This window comes from Callorhinchus milii, unplaced genomic scaffold, assembly GCF_018977255.1.
Source record: "Callorhinchus milii isolate IMCB2004 unplaced genomic scaffold, IMCB_Cmil_1.0 Scaffold4, whole genome shotgun sequence".
Classification (NCBI taxonomy): domain Eukaryota; kingdom Metazoa; phylum Chordata; class Chondrichthyes; order Chimaeriformes; family Callorhinchidae; genus Callorhinchus; species Callorhinchus milii.
The window spans coordinates 46,946,860-46,973,224 of NW_024704745.1; the positions used below are offsets into that span (position 1 = coordinate 46,946,860).

Below are 26,365 nucleotides of genomic sequence, written 5' to 3' on the forward strand. Positions count from 1 at the left end.
GAACCCAACTCCATCTTGTCAGAAAAAGACAAATTAACCTTAAAATAATGGTTTAAATTGCATTAAAATAGTATTATTCATTACAGGTTTGACATATGCTTTTCATTTTCCAATTCCTACCAAAGTGCGTAGTTAGAATTCTGTTGCTGTCGATGACAAATTATGCAGTTTTTATAGTTGAACTCCAGCAGGATCCCAATACACACTCTGGGATCTCCCAAGTTTTGGCTCTCGCCAACCTGCACTTAATACTTTGTGAAATTTGATAGCAGGGTGCGACCCTTCAGGGTGAAAGTGTGCATTCCATTCCAAACACAGGGAAATCTCCATATGTTTGGGGCATTCATGTGGAACTCTGGTTTGAATACTCTTAAGCATGGTGATGAGTTTTCCAGTTAGATACCTGGCTGCCTGAAAAAAAATCCTGTTCACATGGTTAGAATCAGCCTAATTATGTTTCAAGTCTAAGATGCAAAAGTGCCAGAAAATACAAGTAAAATACTGTGGGAGTCTTAAAGACAGTCTCTGTCTAACCTTATCCCCATCGCTGCCTGTACTGCCTAATAATGAGGACAACCACTTGCGCAGTATATTTTGCTGCTCTATTCCTTTTCCAAAATCCTGGCATGTAGGTAAGATGAAACTGCTCAAATGGGAGCAGCCCTATTTTATCACTACCTCCAGATCGCAAATATGAGCAATACTGCTACCAATTCCAACAGCAGTGAAAACCAGATCGAGTGCATGAGTTTCATTTATCAGAATACAATAAATACAAGTTTTCCATGTTTTCAGTCATTTGAGTAAAACTATTTGATTTTGTTGCTCCACAGGAACTTTTTACACCTGAATGCAAGTTTAAGGAATCCGTATATGAAAACTACTATGTGATCTATTCATCAATGCTATACAGACAGCAAGAATCTGGTAGGGCTTGGTACCTGGGTTTCAACAAAGAAGGACAGATCATGAAGGGAAACCGTGTGAAGAAAACCAAACCAGCTGCTCATTTTCTGCCTAAACCATTGGAAGGTAATACTTACTTGTAAATTTACTCTTTAGTTTTTATTACTGGATTTTTGTTGCAGAAAGACACTCTTTTGCATTTACCATACTCTATAGACTGAAGGATTATTGCATGTAGATTTATTTGGAGCATACATAGTGGGGAACATTAGGTTTATCAAATAAGTGATACAGAGTCTTAATTAAATGGGTCATATCTTATATCCCAGATTTTGTGTATTTCATTTGTACCATGCATAAAAAGTTTTAACTGTATTAAAAAGCAACTTAAAGAGGAAGGAAAATCTGTTCGGAGCGTGCAGTTGTATCCAGATGGTAGTGTTTATCCAGTGTCCAGTAACTCCGGGTCAGCTCCCAAGCTGATGCGAAGTGCTGGCTTGCACTAAGGTGAATTCATCAGGAGAGGATGGTCCTCCCCTTACCATTCATCAGTGGAGAGTTGTTGAAGAGGTAAGGAGATCCCAAATGGCAAGTTTCCATGATGCTGTTATTTCCTATTTATGGTTCTTTTTGTAAGAGATGAAACCTTAAAATCCAGATTATTTCTTTTGTTGCCTTTAAAGTTTGTCAAATAAGATTTGCTTAATATGATCAAAGTCCTTTGTGATGTCAGAAAGAAGCCAGTGAAGTACTGTATTAAAGCGTGTAGTATGCAATGATAAGGTGCTGTGAAGTTTAACATCTTACAATTTCAAACACAGTAATTGGTACCCATGTCTTCAGAATATTTAAGCCATATTATCCCAATAGTAAGTGAGTTAAGTAGATAAGATTATGCCTCATAATGTAAGTTAGTCAAGAAAGATATTGAGAAACCAGGGCACAGCTATGTACTATACTGTATGTCACACATACATGTGATAACATAGTGAACAAATGCACTCTGGGATTTTAGAACAGAACTGAAATGTATTCGGATGTGAGAGTGACATGAAAAGGTTTACAGGGGCTTAAAAGTGACAAGTCAATATGTGTTAAAACAATTTATTAACCCTCTTAAGAGCTTGGCAACTCAGACTGACAAATTCACAACATATTGTGCTATTTTTCACTCCCAATAAAAATTGGGCCATTTTCCCACAGCTTACTTGTAGGCTATGAGCCACCCATGAGAGTGCAGCTGGGATTTCATTGCAGCCATATGTAATATCAGAATATTATATTGACACAACTTCTGTAAGATTCAAAGTTTTAGGTCAATTTCCTTTTGTTTTGCATTATAATAGTGATATTATCAACACAAAACTCTTAATATTTTGCACTAATTGAAAAGTCCAGGTACCTTGTAATGAATTGAATAATTATACGGTCATGTTTTTACTGGTTGGTAGTCAATGGCTGATAATGAGGAACTACCCAGGTGGGAAGCCTATATAAAGCTACCATTGTAACATCTCTGCAAAGCAACTTTAGTTGCAGTGGCAAAATGCTGCAGTTATTCTTTTTCAGAAACTGTTTTATAGTATGTTTATCACTAAACTCTTTTCCCGTTTAGTAGCAGATATATAGTAACTGAATATTTCTGTGGAAGTTAAGGATTAAAATGCCAAACATTTACAGTTTCTTTTGCATTAGCAACACCACTGAAAAGCTGAGTGTATTATGTCAGTGAACAAAGCTTTTCAAGAAGCACTAAAAATCACGTTTTACACGTGTTTATACATGGTGCATAATAGACCATTATGCAAAAATGGGACAAAACATGGCCCAGTACCTCAGCAATGACAGGAATTCAACGTGTTCTTTCAATTGTGTGATGGATTGGCATAATTCACTCATCCGTTCTGATTCCTTCAAAGAACCGCTATAATTCACTGTCACTGACAAGGTATTTTCTGACCTTTGTTTTAATTTGTTTGATTTGATCTGAGAAAAAAGGCTGTATCATTGCTCTGGATTTATATGAAAACCGTTTTCACCTTTGGAGCCTGATGATGCAAACTTTAAGGCAGCTTATAAATTAAGAACTAATTTTCTAAATTCTGCCCAATCTGACATATTTAAAACAAAATCCAAAAAGGCTAATGTTAGGAGTTTAAAAGAGTCCTGACTTCTTGGAGTGTTCCATACATGACACTGGATAGCAAAAAGAAAATCAGACATGATCATTTCTCCCAGTCATTTTTTAAAATTGAGTTTAAAACGGGTTTATTTTTCTCTGCTGCCTCTCATCCAAATGCATTGAATTCTTTCAAGTGCGGGGGAGGTGAGTGCATAGGCACTAGCTGATCTCTGATATTTCATCCAAGAGATAATTCTTCAAGTGAACCCAGACACTAACTGTTGGCAAACCACAGAGGTTGTTAGTGGTGTGTACGTATGATGGAAATAATTGCACACCTGCAAAAGGCCGTCATTTTACCTACAAGTGAAGAATAATAAGCATTAACTCCCAAACATTGGTGAAATTATTGATGGAGAGATCACAATCCTAATCCTAAATTCTTCCTTTAATAATAAAGCATGGTTATAACTGATTCACATTCCACATCAGGCATCTTGCAATCTAGAGGTATTTCCACAATGTATACAGTACATTCAGCACCAATGACCTATATTACTAGACAGGTTTAGCTAGTCACCCTTTGCTACACTTTGTATTTACTGCTTGCAACTTTATTTAATTCATAATATGAAAGCTGAAGAGATTTGAACATAATTTTTTCTTTAAATGCTTGCATATTATTATTCCTCTATGCTTAATGCTTTGATTTACACTTCTAATATTCCTAATATTTTCAGAAAAGTATTTTGAGGTATTTGCATGATTTATTGTTTTCATTGAACAAATCTCCCCATGTAGATCCTGTACAGCTGAGGCAGGATTCAAATTGACCCTCTTGACTCAGAGCTACTTTACAGTAATTGTAAAATTGGCTAGCAGAGTTCATTGACATTATTTGGTGTGTGAGTGTAATGCAGGGGAGAATTGACAGTTTTAGCTGAGATTTATTGGTGAAAACATATGAGTGCCTTTTTAAAGGGGTATTGTATCTCTCAAAATGGTTTGGCCATCATGAAAAAAATATCCTCTGTGACTTCAAAATGTACAAAGCAATAATGTAATGTGCACAGAAAATTATTCTTGCACTAGCTGATCATAACATTGTATTGAAAGTTCCTATTCCAGCTCATCTCCATTCCGCTTCCCTCAAAAAACTGATTTGTCTTCTTCACAAAGATAGTGCCCAATTGCAGTGATTTACAGTCACTCATAAACTTATAAAAGTTATAAAATTATTTCCCCAATTATTCTTTTCAGTTACCATGTACCGAGAACCATCACTGCACGAAATTGGAGAAACAGTACCGAAACCTGGAACCACCCCAAGTAAAAGCACAAGCGCTTCTGCAATAATGAACGGAGGTAAACAAGTAAAAAAGAACAAATCAACATAGCCAGATCTTGGTGAGGACGTGAATTCCTAAACCATTACACTGTTGAGTGATTTATCCCTGGCAGACTCTCACCTTCTAATGTCTGTGGATCAGGTAAAGCAAGTGAACCCTTGTTCATTGCAGTCTTTGGACTATTTAATTGCAAGTGGATAAATCCCAACAAGTAGCTACTTCTACAACAAGAAGAATCCTGGATAACCAGCTAAACTCTGACCATGGAATGCCCTACCAAGATAATGGAATGCCTTTTATCTTTTTCTTGTTAACTGTGACACTCCGTGAGAATGATGTATTCCACAACTACATTTGGTACATTGCCTGCTAAACACATACCCAAGAGTCTCTTTTTTGAATCTGATCCCAGAGAAGTTCATGTGTTTCAGACCTGTCAATTTGTAACACAGCAAACAGCAGTGGATTCCCGGATCATCTCTGTCAGGATGCTGTAAATCTCTGCTCCTTCAGACTCAGTCTCTTCCTCCTTTTTACATGGCTGCTCTATGCACTGTCCTAACCTTTTGCAGGGACTGTGTGTGTGGGTGTGTTGCGTGTGTGTATGTGTGAGCGTGTGTGGGTGTTTTTGCTATCAAAAAAGAATTTAAAAAAATGACACAGCTGGCTCGACTCCAGTGAGGATTGCAAACACAAATCAGTTATCAGGGATACAGGAAGCCTTGGTGAAAACTATCATGACAAACGCATCTATCAGGAATAGAATCAGTGTCTCAGGCTTAGGCTATTGATTAGACTTGTAAATGAAAACACTGCAGAGACTGATAAATTGCTCTTTAGATTGGTGGTAATATAGAGGGAATTGTGTCGACCACAATCAATAGAAAGTGCTCTGATTAGTGTCTGGCACCTCCACAGTTCCCTTGTGCTATATACATATCACAAGCTGACTCGGTAGTGGTGACATTTGCCTTGCCCATTGAGCAGGACACACTAATCTAAATTGTGTGTGGGCTCCAGGAAACCTGGGTAGACTTTGTAACCCATGCACAAACAAAAAGCCAACCCCTCCCCCTATTCAGCTTTTTGAAATGTTGAGCTATGCTAAAAGCAAACTGGGTTGTGCTTCATGTGGTCATTGGAAAAAGTCTACTTTTGTTACTATTCTCATTGTGTTCTTCCTATACTCAAATAAAAGTGATGCTGACATGGCAGACATCAGGCTGAGTGCCACTCCTATGGGATTCGAGTGAAGCATGGGCAAGGCTGCTGTTTTGTTGCAGCAGCAATACAAGCTCAAACTGATACCTTCTTTTCAATGTAGAAGATAAAGGTTTTTAATGACTATGATAGAGATGTGAGGGAGATTTTTTAAAGCTCAGCATGCCGAGTCCAGTACTGCTCATTGTGGTCAATGTACCAGCATACCTCTAACCCAGCATGCACTTAGACAGTCACTGGAAGTTGCTGGGTTGTTGACAAGTTATCTTGTCCTAAGTGCAAACCCAAACTGAGGCCTAAAGGAAGTCTTTTGTGACTATTGCCATTAGTCTAATCAATTCTCAATTATCCTTCAGCATTTGAACCATTTTTTGAGTATTCAAAAGAGCATTTTTAAAAAATCATTTATTTTTTAAACTTAGTTTCATATCTTTCACTACTCTGCTCATTAATTATAATCAGGTGGTGACATTGCAACACATAAGATAATAAAAAGAAAACAAATTGGCTTAAAATGGAAATAAACTGAGAGCATCACATTCTGTGATATTCTAAGTCAAAGTGGGCAGTAAAAATTTACCTTCAAAAGCTGTATATTTGATAATGCAAAGTATGGAACACATTCTCTTTCTTGTAACTCTTCCCTGCCAGCAGTTTTGACACATTGATGCCAAATCACGGATCACTTTGTTCAGCTTTTCATTTCTTTTGTGACTCTTTCCACTGTGAAGTGCATTATTCTGATGTATATCAAATGTACTGAACAAAAACTGTGATGTCCCGAATTTAATTTGCCATCTAAATGGCAGCCTGCTAAGGAATTAACGGTTTTTAAAGGTTTTGAATGGGAAGTGACTCAACTGCATTGCTAAAACATCATTAAGTTGAGTCGGTTCCTAGCTTTACATAAAGTCAGTTTCAAATTGGTTATAAATGTCTTTCTCATTAGGCAGGCCACATCAAAATAAAAAAGGGGGCAGAATTCAAATGAAAGACCATTGTCTACCATGTCATATGCAAATCAAGTTTAAACTTTGCAGGGGATGGAGTCATAATATGAAGTTGACTGAGAAACATGGAAAAGCAGATGTTCTGGATCTAGGAAAGATGAGCCGAGATGATGAGTAGGACTTAAACACAAGTCTTGGACGTCAAGTGATCAAAGCCATTTTGTAGTCCTGTACCATTCAGTATGTCTGGCCATAAAGTACTTGATTTTTTTTAAGCAAGACATTAGCAAACATTTTCAATTTCTTGTTAGCTTTATTAGTAATATAGAGGTCAGAATGTTCATGTTACAAAGAACAATTTGCCAGGCTGCAGGTGTCTTATAGTTCTTACAACCTTTAAATCTATTTAGCTATTAAAAGTACTTCTTTGTAATATTCCTGATTATTTTACAAATTACAACTTCTGCAGATTGTTATAAAGTAGAACATGCTGCTATGCTGCTAAACTGTAATTGTACACATCTGAAGATTTTAGCAATTTATAATCTTTGTCTGTCTGACCGACCAAACCAGATTTATGTTGATTTCTTTATAACAGAGAGAACAATAATCGAAGCACATCAGCCAGCATCAGAATCTCTGTGTAATCAGCTAATTAAATGCTGTGATAAAAATGAAATGATTTGCACAAGTAATTTTGATTTTAGCTTTATGGGGCTGGTGTCCCAGAGACCACATACAACACACAATTTTCGACAGTGCTGGCCCTACATGCTGTGCTACTGTTCACCCTCCAGACCAGTTGACTGGTTCAAACGTTGGCTGAATTTATTTTTGTAAATGACAATGGGTATGTAAATGTTAACTCCTCTGTTTTATTCTTTCTTTTTATTTTCTTTATACAAGTTGTCCGTGAGGGGGTTTAATTCCAAATGAATGGTTGTCCTCGACAAATTAATTCTTATCATGTTTTTTTCAGAAATATAGCAGAGGGATCTTTGTTCTTTGTGCTTTGGTTACAATTTTGTCTGTAGTCTCATCTGTTGCATGGGAAGAGGATGGCAATGACGAAACAGAACTGCATGTAGTAGGCTATGTGTTTTCAAGAACTGTTAGTATGTATTACTTACTTTACATACATATATGCAAAAAGAGTTTGTCTGCAATGTACAGTTTAAGTGTTTATTATCATTTGTTGTACACACAGATACAGCATATTGAATAAAATATTTATATGAAGGCATAGTGAAACCATCGACCATAAACTATACCTAGGAAGAGGACCACTGCTTTCTTGAATGTTAAGGAAAGGAATGGGATAAACGGGATAAACATAACCATTTGATAGATATGCCAAAGGAACCTTTAGTTCTGTTGTTCTGTTCATTTATTTTCAATTCCCCACTCCCCTGAATTATAGGGGTGCATATGTTATATCTACGAATACAGTTGGAACACAACCACATAAGTGAAATGATTTGCTGCCAGATACATTTTCTGACAGTGCAGAACTTGACGTGATTTCTACTGTGTAGGATATATGTAAGGAATAGCAAATACTGGATTATTTGGGCATATAGTACATATTTGCACATTCTAGGCCTAAGAATTTGTTGTTGATTTATTTACAGTTAAGACAATGGATAATCAAAGTAATGTGACTATTACACCAAACTAGGTATGTGATTTAATGTGGACAGAAATAATAAAAACAAACTGCACCGGGAAACTCATGTTGGGTACTTCTCTGGGGTACTCTATTGGTCAGCCTAATGGTAATGAATATCAAAGAAATTATAATATATCATTAATATGAAAAAACTGTAATGTTGCAATGGTCTTATCTGCTTAGAGTGGGCAGTGCAAGTGCAAGTTACAATCTCAAATCAAAGTGGAATACTCTATAAATGATCTAAAGACTTGTCACAGGGTGGATCAATTCTGAGTTCAATTCATTATGTAGAACATTTTATATCATCTGCAAAGCTCGGTCACTTTTCAACTTTGCAGACCAACCTCAAAGTGTATTTCTTGTGCAAACTGTGTTAAAATATTTCCATGGCTGTTTTTTCACCTCTGGATGAAATCAGAATAAGAATGTATTATGCACGTGGTGAGCCCCCACCATGTAATTCCCATTGTTTGATCTAAAGTATGTGATTGGTTTACCAGTGAAACTAAACATATCAACATTACCAAGATACTGGTTTGTTTTCTGGTGTTTTGTTCAAAAAGGTGGCATGCAAATTTCACATAAGCCCCCACATTTTTCAGACGTGCATTCTCTTGAAAACATTTGCTTTTGACACAGAAAGGTTCTTCAAATTGACATTAAACATAGAGATTATTCTATTGAGGAACAGCCTCATGTTAAAACTTCTTAAGAGTTTGATCCAAAGGGGATTTTCCCCATATATTTCTGATCAGACCAATGTCTTGTGGAATCAGAGGAGATAGCAAAGGTCGTACATAGAAAGCTTCATAAAGTATCACATGGGCTGATGAAGTTGGCAAATGAATGCTGATAAATGCAAGGTACAAGAACAACAAAAACAACTTGCATTTTTATAGCATTTTTATTGCATTTTATAGCACTACTTGATAGTGGCGGTGCACAACTCTGAGCTGGAGGAAGAGGGGCGGTGACCAGAGGTAGGGTCGAAGAGGAAGGTCTTCAGCACGATCTGAAGATGGTGAAGGAAGGGGTAAGGCAGAGAGATAGAGGAAAGGTGTTCCCGCGTTAGGGGCATAGTGGTTGAAAGCCCAGCCACGAATGGTGGAATGGAGGGCACGGTGTACATGCAGAAGGCCGGAGCCAGTCAATTGGAGGCAGGGGTAGTGGATTGGGGAGTAAACAGGTTGGAGAAGGAGGTGCCAGGGTACAAAGGGATTTGAAAATGAGTGTGAGGATTTTGAAATTGCAGGGGTATGGGGAAAGAGTGGGGAAGTGGGACTGATTGGGTAGCTATTCCAAAGAACCGACACCGGCACGAGGGGCTGAATGGCTTCCTTCTGTGCCATAATATTTTATGATTCTATAAGGAAATTGGTCCTTTCGGCGCCAGGAAGCCAGGGGAGCTGGCTAGAACTGGTGCGATAGGGTATGGAATTTAGTGCTGGTGATTATGCTGGCAGCAGAGTTTTGGATCAGCTGGATGTTGTGGATTGTGGAGCTGGGGAGACTGTCGAGGGCTTTTGAAAAGTCGAGTCAGGAGGTGATGAACGCATGGAAGAGTGCTTCAACCGCATCTGGGGTAAGGTAAGGTTGGACGCAGGCAATGTGGCGAAGGTGGAGGAAGGGAGTCCTGGTCAGGGACCGGAGGTGGGTCGAACCTGATGCCTAGATTGCACACCAGTTTGGTGAGTCTGAGGAATAGGCTGAAGAGGTTGAGGAGGTCAGAGCCGCAGGACAAAAGACGTTGACGGGAGTCAAGGGTATGGTTTCCATTCTGTCGACATGAAGTTGCAAGACGTTTGCGCTCATCGTTTGCGCCCAGACAAGCCAACAGAACATCGGCGGACCTGCAGTCGTAGCTGGAGGAGGAGAAGTAGATGTGTGTGTCATATGTGTGGAAGTTTACCCCGTGTCTGTGGATGACATCACCAAGAGGGAGCATGTAAGTAAAGAAGAGAAGGGGGGCAAGAATAGAGCCCTGGGATGCGCTACAGGTGCAACTGGACATGGGCATGAAGTACTTGTGTTTCATATCAAGAATAGGAAATTCAAGTACTCCATGGGTGGAATTGAACTTCAGTCATGAGAGATGACTCAAAGATGTACAAAATTTTAAATGGAATTGATAAAGTAAACTCAGATCAATACTTTAGGATGTATCAAGACAGTAGAACAAAGGTTTAGAGTTGTAAAGGGCAATTTTAGGACAGATACCGGGAAGATTTTTCTTTATGCAGAGGGTAACCAACGACTTGAACACATTGCCAGGAAAGATGGTAGAGGCCAGGGCACTAGACTAATTAAAAAAAATGCAGTAATGGGAGATGGTTGGGTGGGTGTTCAAGAGGGATGAGATCTTAGGATCTTGAGCTTTATTGGCCAACCCAGCTCATCTTGAGTATGTTCTGATTCAATAGATTTTAATGACACTTTTAGAAAGACACTATGGTGCCTCTTATAGGTTTTCTGCCATATAAAAGCACATAGTTCTAACGTTTAGGCTCTCTGATCAATTACTGTAGTCGCATTGGAAAGATGAATTCTAAAAGCAGAATTTCCTGACCAGGGCATACTTTTTTTGCATTAAATTGGACTTGTTGTCTACCGGAATGACTGTCTTGATTTTTCAGACCACTGAGTAAATATAGTTTGTCACATTGTTTATTGACAGCACCGGTGACAAGGCCATCTACACCACATTTATTTCAGGCTATTTTCAAAGCAGTTCAAATTAGCATTCTTTCTGGCACAGTCCAAGTGGTATTTAAAAATAATCATTATAATCAACAGAATGGGATACAAACTTAAAGGCACTTATTATTGTCAAATTCTTTTTTTATTCAAACTGCAAGGTACATCTTTTCAGCATGAATAGGAATCTTGCACACCATTTTAAATCATTTATACTGTCAACTCAACCAATACCCATCGATCACAACACTAATTTGTAAGCTTGTCTCATATCCATTTATGCATTTACTGCCCATAATATTTCTGAATCATTAAAAGTTTGAATGTTTGCAAATTTATTAACAATCAATCTACTAGAGTAGTGTTTTAGCTTTATTCAGTCATGTTATGAAATAATTCCTAAACACTTTCTTTGGAGTATAAAAGAAATAATTTGCAGAAATATTTGCAGGTTATATGCTATTACTATGGCTAGAGATGTGTTAAATAAGAGCAAAACAACAAGGGCTTTCGTCAAACTCCCATGCTAATAACATAGTCAATTTTGAATAAAGGTCATTTTGCCATTTATTGTATATGTGGTGTGCTGAAGATGAAACGTCCAGCGTTCTGCGGGGCAAGACAAGCAGCAAACATGAAGAGGAGAGAAGACCTGGGTTTATTACTGTTCTTCAGAATGTTGCTTTTCATTAGACTATCAATCAATGCAGAAAAAAATGCCATGTTCAGAGTTTTCCGATTATCGTTGGCCCTTCAGAAGCCTTCCAATCCAATCCAGATTTCACAGGCACTTCCAGTCCATCCGTCCCAACAGTCACAGTTTCCACAGTTGCACACCCCATTCTCTGAATCAAAAGAGCAAAGGCTAATGTATCACAATTAAAACATAGAGAAGTGCTGCATTTCGCCTAAATAAATTACACATTATAAAACATTCAGTTGGCTCAAGACACCATTTCATTCAAACAGCTATTTTAGTTTTCTTTTACTATTGCAATGAGTTATAGATTTTATTATAACATTTTAAGATTGTATAGCCTGCTTGAATTGTAAATACACTATTGTATACTGATCTAATCTGCAGTTTCAGTTGTCTTAGATGCATCAATATCATTTCAAATATCTTAAAACAATGAGAAGATATAGCCAATATTTGCTGTGTTGAAACCACCACATTTTTTTTGACACTTGTAAAACTAATCCAAAAAGGATCCTTAATGGTTCAGATGGAAAAATCACTGTACAATGTGGAACTGAGGCTCATAGATTGTAAAGGTGCCAAATTCAATTTTGATATGTGTTCTGAGGTTAGCCATGGTGGCAATAGATTGCTGGCTCCACATTGTTTTTACCCAGCATTGAATGCAAGAAAGTAAAGCAATTTTGCAGAGACCAACTAACCAACAGTTTACAGATTACGCTATTGTTTTTCAAACATTATTAAACAACAACAACAACAAGATTACACTTATAGAGCACCTTTCACATCAGGAGGACATCCCAAGGCGCTGGACAGAGTACAGCATTTCAGACCCGAGCTGGGGTCAGGAGGGGGAAGGGAGGGGTGGGGAAGGTGGGTGGCCGATGGCATGGTCGAAGAGGAGGGTCTTGAGGCGGGACTTGAAGGAGGCTAAGGAGGGGGCGAGGCAGAGTGACTGGGGGATGGAGTTCCAGAGGTTGGGAGCAGAGTGGCTAAAGGCTCTCCCGCCAATGGTGGGGCGGGTGGGTCGGGGGATGTGGAGCAGGCCAGAGTCGGCTGAGCGGAGGGAACGGGTAGGTTGGTAGGGGGTTAGGAGGTTGCAGAGGTAGGGTGGGGTGAGGCCATGGAGGGCTTTGTATTTGAGGACCAGAATCTTGAACTGGATCCTTTGAAGGATAGGGAGCCAATGGGGTCACGGAGTTTGGTGCAGGAGAGGACACGGGCTACAGAGTTCTGGATTATCTGCAGCCTGTGGAGGGAGGAGTTGGGAAGGCCGACAAGCAGGGCATTTCCATAGTCGAGCCTGGAGGTGATGAAGGCATGAACAAGAGTTTCAGCGGCCTGAGGGGTGGATAGTGGTGGAGTCGGGCGATGTTACGGGGGTGAGGGAAGGCAGAGCGGGTCATGGCTTGAATGTGGGGGAGAAAAGACGGTTGAGGGTTGAACAAGACGCCTCGGTTCCTGACTGGCTGGTGAGTTGTAGTGTGCAACCGTGGAGGTTAATGCTGCCAGAGCCTGAGGAGCTGAGGCGCTGGTGCGAACCAATCAGGAGGGCCTCAGTCTTGTTCACATTCAACTGTAGGAAAATTGCCCTTATCCGGGACTTGATGTCCGACAGGCAGCCTGTCAGGGAACGGGTGGTCCTGGAGTTGAGGGTGGAGGCAGAAAGATAGAGTTGGGTGTCATCCGCATACATGTGGAAGTTGACCCCATGTCCCCATGTCTGCGGATTATGTCACCAAGGGGGAGCATGTAGATATTAAAGAGGAGAGGGCCAAGGACAGAGCATGGGGGGATCCCAGACGTGACAGTGCGGGGGCTGGAGGAGAAACCATTGGAGGCAACGAAGTGGAGATGGTGAGAGAGATAGGAATCGAACCAGGCAAGGGCAGATCTGTGAAGATTGAGTAAAGCGGAGAGGCGGTGTATGAGGATGGAGTGGTCGACAGTGTCGAAGGCGGCAGAGAGGTCGAGGAGGACAAGGAGGCAGAGGGAGCCCTGATCACAGATGTTCAGAATGTCATTAAAGAACTAATACTGCAGCTATCTCAGTTGGTGCAAAGCACACGTGGCGTGATGCCACCTAATGAGAGTGGTCTCACACCATTTCTTTCATTTACTGCCATGTAAGTGCTGCAAGAGTTTGTGTCAGTTTGACATGAAGATAGAATCAAACCAGAATGTACAGTGTAACTGCCTATTCGATACCTCAAATCACGTTCAGCTGAAAGAAAGTTGTAATATTAGAAAAAGCCTAAGAAAACCTAAATACACAGTCACCTACGAATACACAGTCACTACACTTGACAGTAAAACAATATCCTAGGAAGTGCTTTGGATGACTTGACAATGGTAAAAGGGGTTATATCAAATGCGAGGATTATTATAAATACTTTGTTGTACTTATAAGGAACTCACTAAGGAGGCACAATGTGTCGTATGTAGTGTGCTAGTTAACAATAGGACTCCCCCCCCCCCCCCACACACACACACACACACAATGGTTTTACACGTGGTGGATTTCCAGTCTCATTTATGTAGTTAGGAAAACTGCCAAGTGGAGACTTGCACTTCCCCATAGGGAGGGAAACTGAGGATGAATAATCCAGGTTGTTCTCAGTCTCCTTAAGCAATTGACCAAGGCATGGCATTAACGATTCTTTATGAAGCTGGTACTAGCCACTGCATCAGTTTTTTGGGAACCTGTTCCACTATTGTGTAGAAAAACAATTTAGTTTTATCTGATGCTTGTTAATTTTAAACGTATAATTCTGAGTTCTGCATTCACTGCCTGATTCATATAGTGTGCTATTTCTAGCGCGTTAATGTTTCTCAGCATTTCAGAAATTTGGATCATGGCTTCTATTGTTCCAGTGAAACCAAATTCAGCTCTGCAAGCTTCTTCTCATAAATTAGAGGATTAAACTCTAGATTTGGACTTGTTTCACTACAATGCATATACATTATCCAAATGTAACTTCACTCGTAATCAATATAAGATTAAAGATTCTACTGAGTGTTTGATAACAGCTTCTGATTGTCTGGAACCGTCAATAAGTTATAATAATCAAACTCAAATTGTCTTCTTTCTCCATGTCAAATCGCTCACTTCATATTTTTTCCAGTTGTGATAAGCATTATCTTACTTTTATCTACATTAATATTCATCTGTCACTGCCCTACCCACATGATTAATTGATCCAGGCCTTCCTAAAGAGTATTTGCCACTTGCTCACATAGCTTAATACCATTTGCAAATTTTATATTACAAGAACTGCTCTCTAATTCTTCAATTAGAAACAGCAGGGGATCCAGATCAACAACAAGATGCATGTATTTACATGGGATAATGTATTTGAGCAATTCACAAAGGTGATGTCTTACAAGAGGGAATGGTGAGGTTTTCGGACAGAATTTAAAGATATGGAGGAGGTGAGGCAAAGGAAACAAACCCTTGTTTTATTTTCCCCATCATCACCTGTTCCCTGATGCTCAGAAAATTTTCAATTCAACTATCTAATTTTCCTTTAATCAAGTGGTTAATTTTTAAAAGCTTCATATGTGGAACATTTTCAAACATCTCTGAATATCTATGCAGAATATATTGAATAGAAAATCTACCATCTTAAATACAAGTTCAAAGGCTTTACCAACATCAACCAATTTTTCCTTTATAGATTCACAACAAAGTTTTTTCCACAACACAAAGTCTGCCAACAGATGTTTGTGTTATGGATTCTTAATGAATCATGGTAATTTGACCACAGTTTTCATTTAATTGTACAATTAAATTCATGTCTAAAACTGTGTGACACTGGCAACTTGTGAACAGTAGATGATCATTTTCGTCATATTCATATGAAGGCTTTTCATTATTTCTAATACATGTTCCCACATTTGGCATGATGAAAGCACTGGCATTGAGACATGACCTAGAATGATGGCTGCAGTTCTTATTCACTTGTTGTTCTATCACAAACATTCTTATTTCAACTCATAACAAAATAACACTTGGCTTCTATTGAATTAATATTACTGTATTAAGATTGCTGCTGAAATCTGAGAGTGTTTCTACATTGGTCCTGTCACTCAAAGATAAATATAATAAACTGAAAACACCTGAAAAGATCCTGCAGGAACAAATCCTGGCAGCAAAAAAAAATCTGTATGGAGGGTTTCATCTTACTGGTGAACTGAACTGGATTCATATGGGATAAGCAAACACAGATACTCAAGATCAAAAGATGCAGATTAGACAAAGAATTCATGTTACAATCTTGGGAAACATTTGTTACAGTTGTAGAAGTGGCAAAAGTCAATGAAAGAAAAAAATGTGGAGTACACAGGAAGGAATTGGTGTGTAAATCACTACCACATAAACAAGGGTCCTGGAGGATGGTGGTTTGTGATTTCTAGAAACTGCCAGAGTGCAAGAGATAGACCAGAAATGGGACCAGATGGTGTTGGGGGAGATGATGTTTCACTCTGATCTTTTTGTGGTATCAGGGTTTTGGAGATTACAATTACTGTTCCGACTTCTTTTCCAAATAAGCCCGAAGAGTATTGTTTACCTATCAACCACTTACTGAAAGCATCTGGTCTATCTGACACTGTTACAAATAATGCTAATCAAGCACTATAACACATTTTATAGGCTTTTGATTAAAAATCAAAGGAGTTACTATTAAACACCTACAACATATTGGTAAGACCTCATTTGGAAATAATGTGTGCAATTTTGACTGCCCTAATTTCAAGAAGACAATAATACATAAGAGAAGGTTCAGAGAAAAGAGTGATCCTGGAACTTGGGCAGTGTGCTATGAGAACAGGCTTACAGTATGGGCATGATTTTCACTGGAGAACTAATTCTTACTAAAGCTTACATTGGGATATGATCCAAAACTTTCAAATGCTGAATGGCATGGATAATGTGGATGTAAACCAATTAGTAATTTAAATTCTGATTCAAGAACTGGAAGGCATGAGTACATCATTGATAAGTCTCAAGAGAGACTTGACATGAAAAGAAATAACTCCCCCCCCCACCTCTCGGGCAGGCCACATGTGTAAAATAGTCATGCAGCAGTGGGCTGCTGTTAGCCATCCCTGCCCCAGAGAGCAGTAGATATGCATTCCCTCCAAAACCACTTAATGCACCACTTAAAACAATGTCAATTAACAATTAAAACAAGCCCTGGATCAATAACTGGTCGTATTTTGATTGATGCCTTTAAAAAGCAGATAAACAGATGGTTAACAGTAGGACAGGATATAGATACTCAAATACTGTATGGTTTGCTGAGATTAAGGAAGTATTAGCGGTGTCACTCCCCCTGGAGTGGGTCCATACAATATGAATACAGGCAGAAAGCATTGTATCTTGAATGGATCAGATAAGGGACCTAAATGAAATTGGTTAAGGCAATCTCATTCTAATTTTCTGTTAAACTTGATTCTAATGCAACAAAACTACTTCCAGCAATGTTGTTAGTGGAAGCCCTGAAGATGAAGCATTGGAAATGTCATACCAATGTAGCAAGGCTTTCCACCTATTTCAAATGATACAAGATCAGTACTTGAGATACATGAAGATGCACGTATAAAATGCTTACATGCTCCACAGAGGAGAATCTGATACGACAACAGAAGGTGAAAACTAGGTCATAAATAAGATCACCAGAGAGGGCTGGATGAAGATGTCCCTTTGGCCCATTTCATCTCATCTTTCACAATACCAATCGTATTGTCTTTCCAAGTAAACCTGAAGCTATTTCGTGAATGTGTCCAGTCTCTTGTTTTCAAACCTTTCCTGGCAATCTGATCCAGTTGGTAATTACTCTCTGTGTGGAGAACGCCCACCCGGTGTCTTTTCTACAATTGCCATTCACAAGACTGAACCATTAACCTTTTGTCTTGTTGCCTTGATACACTTGGAGTGCATCTAACCCTAAGGCTATAAACCATCACAATTTTAGGGCAGTTAGGTGCTAAGAGTTTATAATCTACAGGTAACTATAAATCAGTGGAGACTGGCTGAGACTAGTTGAGATCAATGGAATGGCTGGAGAGAGAAGCACCTGACTAATGATTGTTCTTGGAGGTAACTCTGAATAACTTGGAGTGTATTCCAAACCTAAAACCAAACCATAAATAAATGTAGAGTTTGTTACAAAGAGTCAATAGGGGATGGAAACAAGCCATTCGGCCCACTTATCTGGGCTGGCATTAAAAGTTCACTCAAGCTCCGATTCCTACTATTTCCCCTCATCTATTCCCCTCTCTTCCATTCTCCCTTAGGAGTCCTGTAGCTCAGTGATTAGAGTACCTGGGTTCGATTCCCTGCATGGCGAAATGTTGGACAAGTTTTCTTACTCCACATTACTCTTTTTACCTAGCAGTAAGTAGGAACCCGGTTCTTAGTCAATTGGCAGATCACTTTTCCTGGGGTAATAATTCCTTTAAAAAAAATAATAAATTGGTCACTTCAATCCACAATTCCTTGTGGGAAACTGCTGTGTGCAATTGGCTGGTATATGGCCCACAAAATATACAATCAATTTACTTTACAGTATATTCTGTAAAGAGCTTTGAGTCGTCTATGAGACGTGATAAAGCACAATATCAAATGCAAGGGTTATTATTATAAGCATTGAGTTTTCTCTTAAATACAATGATGCATTTTGCTTCAACCCACAGTATCTGACAGCTGGTTGATTGAGTAAGCTGTATTGGAGCAAGTCACAGGCTTCATGGTGCCTGGCTGAATTAAGAATCAGAAAGAAGTAGCTTCACTCAATCAAACAGTGCGAGTTAGACTGCTGAGTTTAGAGGAAGTAGCTGAATCTCAGTACAAAGTCCTCAACAACACTTTGTACCACTGGTTATTAGAGTGGCTCATTAACATCTCATTAAGCTCATAAACAGATGCTCCGTGAAGAAGTATAAAGGTCCGTTCTGTGCTAAACCAGATTACAGTGAAAATTTAGTGCCAAAAATATCTCTAGTTAGTTGGAATAGAATTGAACATTTGAAAGAGCATTTGAACATCTTTAACATTGAAAACATTGAAAACAGCGAGTCAATCAAGCAGTGCAGGCAGAACACAGTTATCGAATTTCTGCCCTAAACAAATACAAGACCTTGTCATTGTTTCTAATATAACTTTGTTTTCTATTTCTAGTAGCACTTTGTAGCTGGTGCACTAAAACTGCAGTGGAGAGGTGAAAGGGTAATAATGAAATCTGATAGTGACCTAGAATCAGAAGCAGGTGCCACATGGCTATCTTACTGTTTTAGTTGTCTAACAGGTTATTGTGAAATAAACCATGTACAAATCGATTATCTCAGCAATCCAACATAACAAGTATTTCAGAATTTCCACCCATCTAATCTTGAAAAATTGACTTTGTTTCGCCCATCTTGCTTAAAGGTTCTTTGCTGTAGTGACAGTTAAGAGAGAGTGAGTGAGCTCTCATATGAGTCACCATATTTGCTCATGCTTTGCTGAAGGCCATGAATTTCTTTCACCTATTATAAAATTGTCAAGGTTTATTGGATTCGTCCATGAGTACTTATAATTGGACATGAATTTGAAACACTTTACTTGCTGGCTGAGATTTGGGGGTTGGACCGATCCAGTCCTGGGGTAAAAATAAAGTCACTTAATGCACGACTATTTGTGGGACACTGTTGTGCACAATTAGCTGCCTCCTTTTGCCTAGAAAATATGCAGTAAATTCACTTTACAGTATATTCTGTGAAGCACTTTGAGGCGTCTCGAATATATAAGGCGCTATAGCAAATGCAAGGATTATTATTATAAAGGGCTACCGGCATGCAATGACGTTCCTTTGTATTCATAATTAAAAAATAGTTTAAAATGAGTTTGCTGCTTTGGCAATTTGAGGGAAATTTGGCTGGAGCACTGGTAAATAGTCAGAGAATGGAATGTGGAATTCTTTTCCAAAACCATTGCTGAGTCATAGTCCATCATTTTTAAAAATGTATTTAGATATTTGCTTGAAAAAGGAGGAATTTTAAAGGGTGACAGGAGCAAGCAGAAGAATGGGATTAAATTAGATGTGGAGAAAAGCACTAGTGCAGGCTTTTTAGGCCTGTTTACTGAGCTGCAATAATTTATGATTCTAGCCTTTGGATGATGGAACACTCTCTTGTACAGCTATTTTTCGTGACACTGTACATCTGCAAAGGGATCAGTAAGGTTGCCAGAATGTCTGACATCCTGTCAGCTGAAAACTTCCATTTTGATAGGCTCAAATTGTATCGTTTTTCATGTGCTCAGAAATGGGAATACAACCTGCAAGTTGGGTTACTATGGAATCGGTATCTGACAATGGCGAGGTTGTCTGTCAGCTTTTTGGACACACCATATCCATTTCAGAGGCTGGTTGTGATCAAGCATTGCATGTAAGTGTTCTTTGCTTTACTAATTTTACTACAGACAACAGGCTGTACCCACCTGGTTAGTTTTAGTTACTGTGCAATGTAAAAACATTCTACATAATACAGTGAAACTCTGATAATTCTCCTCTGGGAAAAATCATCAACTCTACATAACTCATCACTCACTTAATATCCCAGCTATTTCGCTTGAGAAATATTAATTATGATCCTCTGACAACTAGTTACCCTGGATACCTTATACATCATCAGGCTTTTGCAATTTTAAGATGGTATTGTGTGTTACATACCTCTGACAACTTGTTATTTTATTCAGTCTTTCAGTCACTATGCGAATTTGCCTACTGTTCTTCCTTATTCAGACCAGTAAGTCCAGATCGCAGATCCTGTTTATTTTTTGAGAACCCCACACCACATGGTGGGAGTTACACTATTTATACTGTTCTTACAACATATCAAATCCTAAAATATCTCAGTTACTATTGCAAATACATGAATGCAATATCTTTATTTTTAAGATCAATGTTTAAATGATAGAGCCCTTTGTCTCTAGTCACGAATATTAGATGTGGAATGTACCAATACAAGTTGAAAATGTCAGTTGTCTTTTATTGTCTTTCAGTGATGAAGGAGAAACATCACCCAGTGTTCTCTTCTAAGAAGCTTCATTGTGGTCGTGTTTAATGCATTTGGCAGGGAGGGTTTCAAGGCATCAGTATACCTTCAAGATATTAAATAAATGAAAATACCTTGACAGTACAAATTGTATATGGCCCATTAGAAGGAGCAGGCTCAACAGACCAAATGGTCTTTTCTTGCGCTTAAAGCCCAATACAGAAAATTAATAAAATGAAGAATGATAACTTTACAATACTGTAAAATTTACATGTGCTTACACAGTTAGCTGGGCACACAGGGTGTGCGTGTGGAAGACCATCAAAAGTGCAGTCAAAGAGATATTTAAAGCAAGCTTTCGAAAGGGGCCTGGGGGGGTGAGGGAGGGGGTGAGGGAGAGGGCTTTGAACACAATCATTCTCATCTGAACACGTGCTCTCATTTGAGATTCCTAACTGTTCACTTAGCTCATGTACTGCTATTTGTCTTGAAGGAATGATTACTGTCTTTTATGAATGCCTTTTTAAAAAATATATTCTTGATAGGATTTGTTTAATGGGTTATGAGTTGCTAGTATTGCTGCTCACACTATATTTGATTCGAACTTCAGAACAATGACTGATTGATACATCTTTCATAGTATAAGAGGACAAAATTGATTATACTGTATTACAAACTGATGTCAAATTACCCAGCATTTATTATTCATTCCCTTACTGTCGATCCATTTTTCATAATCAATTTATGAGGTGTTTTCCAGGTTCCATTCATATAATTGTATGAATGTGAATACATGTTTTAATACTTAGCCACTGTAACATACTTAATTTTTTGTTGGACATGGTGTACATCTATAGGAATATTAAGCAATTTACCTTGTTCTGATATTTACACTGTAGAACAGTAAACACTTCATACATTGAGCGCTTTGTTTTCATTTTCTCTTGCTCTCTCTAACAACCACGCATTTATACTCTATCTCTGCCACATTCTTTCTGTCATTCTTATACTAAATTACTGAATGATTTGAATAATTTATTTAGATTGTGCCAACACACAAAGGGCAGCATCAGTGCCAACATACACAGGACAGAAGCAGTGCCAACACACAAAGGACAGAAGTAGTGCTAACACATGCGTCAGTACCAACATACAAAAGACAGTGGCAGTGCCATCCTACAGAAGGACAACCTGGTGCAATTTTCATCACGCTATGATAAAATGAGGAGAAACCCTGCAATACCCATCAAACACCAAGGGATATTTCATTGAATTGAATGCTCCTATTTTAAATTCAAAGTTGATACAGCCATAAATGGATCACAGCTCCAGTTTTCCATATTGTCAGAAATACATATATTCAGTACTGAAAAGGTTGACTGCGCTGAAGGTAGATAAGTCGCCCGGTCCGGACAGGATGCAACCAAGATTACTATGGGAGGCACGGGTACAAATAGCAGAGGCTTTGGCTACAATTTTTCAATCTTCGTTGGACACACGAGTGGTGCCAGAGGACTGGAGAGTGGCCAATGTGACTCCTGTACAAAAAGGAACAGAAGGATAAACCTGGAAACTACAGGCTGGTCAGCCTAACATCAGGAGCGGGGAAACTCCTGGAGACTATAATCCGGGACAGAATAAATCTTCACTTAGAAGAATATGGATTAATTAGGGACAGCCAACATGGATTTGTTAAAGGCAAATCTTGTCTAACAAATCTAATAGAATTTTTCGATGAGGTAACAGAGAGGGTGGATAAAGGTAGTGCAGTTGATGTAGTTTATATGGACTTTCAAAAGACATTTGACAAAGTGCCACATGAAAGACTTGTAAGAAAGATAGAAGCCCATGGTATAAAAGGGACAGTGGCAGCATGGATCCAGAACTGGCTGGGAGACAGAAAGCAGAGAGTTGTGGTGAACGGCTGCTTTTCTGAGTGGAGGGAAGTGTACAGTGGCGTCCCCCAGGGGTCGGTATTAGGACCACTGCTCTTCTTAATATACATAAATGATCTGGACTTGGGTATAGCAAGCACCATTTCCAAGTTTGCGGACGACAAAAAGTTAGGTAGGGTAGTAAACAGTGAGAAGGATAGTAGCCAACTGCAGGAAGACACAGACAGAATGGTAAAATGGGCAGACACATGGCAGATGAGTTTCAATGTGGAGAAATGCGAGGTAATGCATTTTGGTAGAAAGAATGAGGGGAGGCAATATAGGCTGGTAATACAATCTTAAGGGGGGTAAAAGAACAGAGAGACCTGGGGTGCAGGTAAATGAATCCTTGAAGGTGACAGGACAGGTAGATAAAGCTGTAAAAAGGGCATATGGGATACTAGGGTTTATAGATAGGGGCATAGAGTACAAGAGTCAGGAGGTTATGATTAACCTATATAAAACACTGGTTAGGCCTCAGTTAGAATACTGTGCCCAGTTCTGAGCACCACACTATAGGAAGGATGTTAAGGCATTGGAAAGGGTGCAGAGGAGATTTACGAGGATGGTACCAGGAATGAGGGACCTTGATTATGAGGAAAGGCTAGAGAGGCTTGGATTATTCTCATTGGAGCAGAGAAGGTTTCGAGGAGACCTAATAGAGGTCTTCAAAATCATGAGGGGATTTGATAGGTTAGAAAGGGAAAAACTGTTTCCACTGGTGGGTGTGTCGGTGACACGAGGTCACAGATTCAAAATAGTCTCTAAAAGAAGCAGAGGGGAGGTGAGAAGAAATTTTTTCACACAGCGAGTTGTTCGAATCTGGAACGCATTGCCTGAAAGGGTGGTGGAGGCCAATTCGACAACAACTTTTAAAAACGCGGTGGACGGGTATTTGAGGAGGACGGGTTTGCAGGGTTATGGGGAAAGGGCTGGGGAATGGGATTGACATTAATTGCTCTATTCAAAGAGCCGGCACAAACTCGATGGGCCGAATGGCTTCTTTTTGGTCTGCATGATTCTATGATTCTATGATAGGTGATCATTGTGACTTGTGACATGTCAATTAACATTGGTATGAATTATTACATCTTTCAAAATTTCATCCTCTTATTCACTAAAGACAAAACAGAATACGCAGCTAGAAGGGCACTATATAAATGCAAGTTATTGTTGTAGATTGCAAAGCTGAATAAGATATACTTAGGAATTGGGCAGACTGGTGGCAGATGAAATTCAATGTGGAAAAATGTAAAGTACTTCACATGGCGGCAAAAAATCCAGGAAAGGACTATTATTTGAATGGAAGGAAAATAACATATATGGAAAATGAAAATGATTGACAATAAATTGAAGCTCTTGCAACAATGCTCTGTGGCAGTGAGCAAAGGAAACCAGATGTTGGGATGTATCGAAAGATCAATCGCAAGCTGAAATAGTGGGGTAATCCTGCCATTGTATAAATCATTAGTGAGACCGTACTTAGAGTACTGTGTACAGTTCTGGTTGCCGCTGTACAAAAAGGATATGGGAGAAATCAAGAGGATACAGAGAAGGGCAACCAGAATAATTGAAGGAATGGAGGGACTGTATTATGAGGAGAAACTAAATAACTTGGGCATGTCACGCTGGAAAAGAGAAGATTGAGAGGCGACATGATTGCTGTCTTTAAGATTGAAGAGGGGTAAATTCAGAACGAATCTACAGAAATATTATTTCAGTGAGCAAATAGTAAACCTGTGGAACAGGCTCCCAAGGGAGACGGTTGAAGCAGGAAGTATTGATTCCTTCAAACACAGATTAGATAGTCTTTGTTTAGGAAATAACATTATGGGATATAGTACTGTACATGGGTAGTTCAGGACATATGTGCATGGGACCGCCATGAAGGAGAAGTTCTTGGTCTTTTTTCCATCTAGAATTTCTTATGTTCTTATGTAATAAGGGTTTTCGTACCGTGGCGGTGGTGACGTCATGACCAGGGAATCTGCAAACCTGATTGAATTTCGTTTGAATGGAGACTCAATGTCTGTTAGGATTTTGCCTTCGTGTTTGCATGCTATTGTTTCGGTCATTTACACCCCACAGGTAGCAGGATCTGTCTCACTGTCTCAGTTAAAGGGTGTTGTTGTCTGAAGGGGGCCTGATTTGCATGAATACTCATCATCAGTAAGAATGTGTATTTTGTGAGTGTGAGATGACAAGAGGACAGAGGGATAAAAGTACTAGAGTTGCACCTTGGATGGACTTGTAACAATAATTAAGTCAGTTCACTCATCCTACCCAAACTGTAAGTATTTTATGAATTATGACTCCAACTTAGTTGAAGGCTCTGGGGTGTCATCAAATTATATGCTTGTGTCCATTAATTATTTAAAATTTATTTCAAGATGTGCGTATTTTAAATGTGTTAATATAAACGGGATACTGGTTTTGTTTTCCTGACTCGAAAAGTCCCAACTCTAATCACTGAAGCATTAGGTATAAAAGACCAAACTCCATGACAGTTTTCAATGCATTGGCTATGTTCAGCTTGTCAACTTTTGCGGCTTATTCTATCAGTCATCCCTAGGCAACGCCCCTTCTGAGAATCACATGACCAGAACATTAAATTAAAGCTAACAATACTACAACAACAACAACAAGATTTCATTTATAGAGCGCCTTTCACGTCGGGAGGATGTCCCAAGGCGCTGGACAGTTGGGTCAGGACCCGAGCAGGGGGGAAATGGTCAGGGTGAGGGGAGGGAAGGGAGGGAGCGAGGAGGGGGTAGAGGGTCGAGAGGGGAGCTGAAGGCACGGTCAAAGAGAATGGTCTTGAGACCGGCCTTGAAGGAGGAAAGGGAGGAAGCAAGGCGAAGGCTCTGGGGGATGGAATTCCAGAGCCTAGGGGCTGAGAGGCTGAAGGCCCGGCCACCGATGGTAGGGCGGTTGGGGCGGGAGATGTGGAGCAGACCAGAGCCAGAGGAACGGAGGGTACGGGCAGGTAAGTAGGGGATAGTAGGTCGGAGAGGTAGGAGGGAGCGAGGCCGTGAATGGCCTTGTAGGTGAGGATGAGGATCTTGAATTCGATCCTCTGAGGGATGGGAAGCCAGTGGAGGCGAGCGAGGGTGGGAGTGATGTGTATGTGTATACTAGTGGGTATGTGAACAACAAATCTAGTTTCTGAATATTACACTTTGAACTGCGAATGTCTTTTAGCCTGCACATGTTAAAAACAAGTAATGATAAAGTAAATCATTAATTTTAAGCAGGCGAATCATTAATGAGTAATGGAAGTAACTGAAGCAAATATACAGGAGTAGCTGCAGGTGAAGGCAGCAATATTAGAGAGAAAAACTATAAGCAGCAGCAACATGGCAAGAGAAAAATGCCTCTGCATAAATAGAGAAAGTGTGAGAGCAAAAATGAGTTCTTAAAATAACAACTTGCACTTTTATAGCGCCCTCCACACAGGATAGTGTCTCAGAGCGCTTGAAGTGGCGGAGCCTGACTCCGAGCCGGGCGGGGAGGGTGAGGTGGCCGTAAGATGAAGGTTTTCAGGTGGGACTTGAAAAAGGGGAGAGTGGGGACAAGGCGGAGGGATTGAGGGATAGTGTTCCAGAGTTTTGGATCGTAGCGGTTGAAAGCATGACCCCTGATGGTGGGGTGGAGGGTGCGAGGGACAAACAGGAGACTGGTGCTAGTTGAGCGGAGGCACCGGGTGGTGGATTGGGGAGTGAGGAGGTCGGAGAGGTAGGGAGCTGCCAGAGAGTGAAGGGATTCAAGCATGAGTGTC

At 39.6% G+C, this 26,365-nt stretch overlaps 2 protein-coding genes across 3 annotated transcripts in view; one reads left to right on the plus strand and one right to left on the minus strand.

The window, feature by feature from the left end:
* Window positions 1–4,992, plus strand: part of fgf14 (fibroblast growth factor 14) — a 342,659-nt gene extending 337,667 nt beyond the window's left edge. For both annotated transcript variants that reach the window (XM_007887030.2, XM_007887031.2), the window contains exons 4-5: window positions 834–1,032; window positions 4,289–4,992. In XM_007887030.2, coding sequence (XP_007885221.1) covers window positions 834–1,032; window positions 4,289–4,425 — 336 coding nt within the window. In that variant the 3' untranslated portion in view covers window positions 4,426–4,992. The remainder of the gene's footprint in view (window positions 1–833; window positions 1,033–4,288) is intronic.
* Window positions 4,993–11,397: 6,405 nt separating this feature from the next.
* The window catches only part of itgbl1 (integrin, beta-like 1), a 148,190-nt gene continuing 133,222 nt past the window's right edge, over window positions 11,398–26,365 (minus strand). The window contains exon 11 of the mRNA XM_007887032.2: window positions 11,398–11,759. Coding sequence (XP_007885223.1) covers window positions 11,668–11,759 — 92 coding nt within the window. The 3' untranslated portion in view covers window positions 11,398–11,667. The remainder of the gene's footprint in view (window positions 11,760–26,365) is intronic.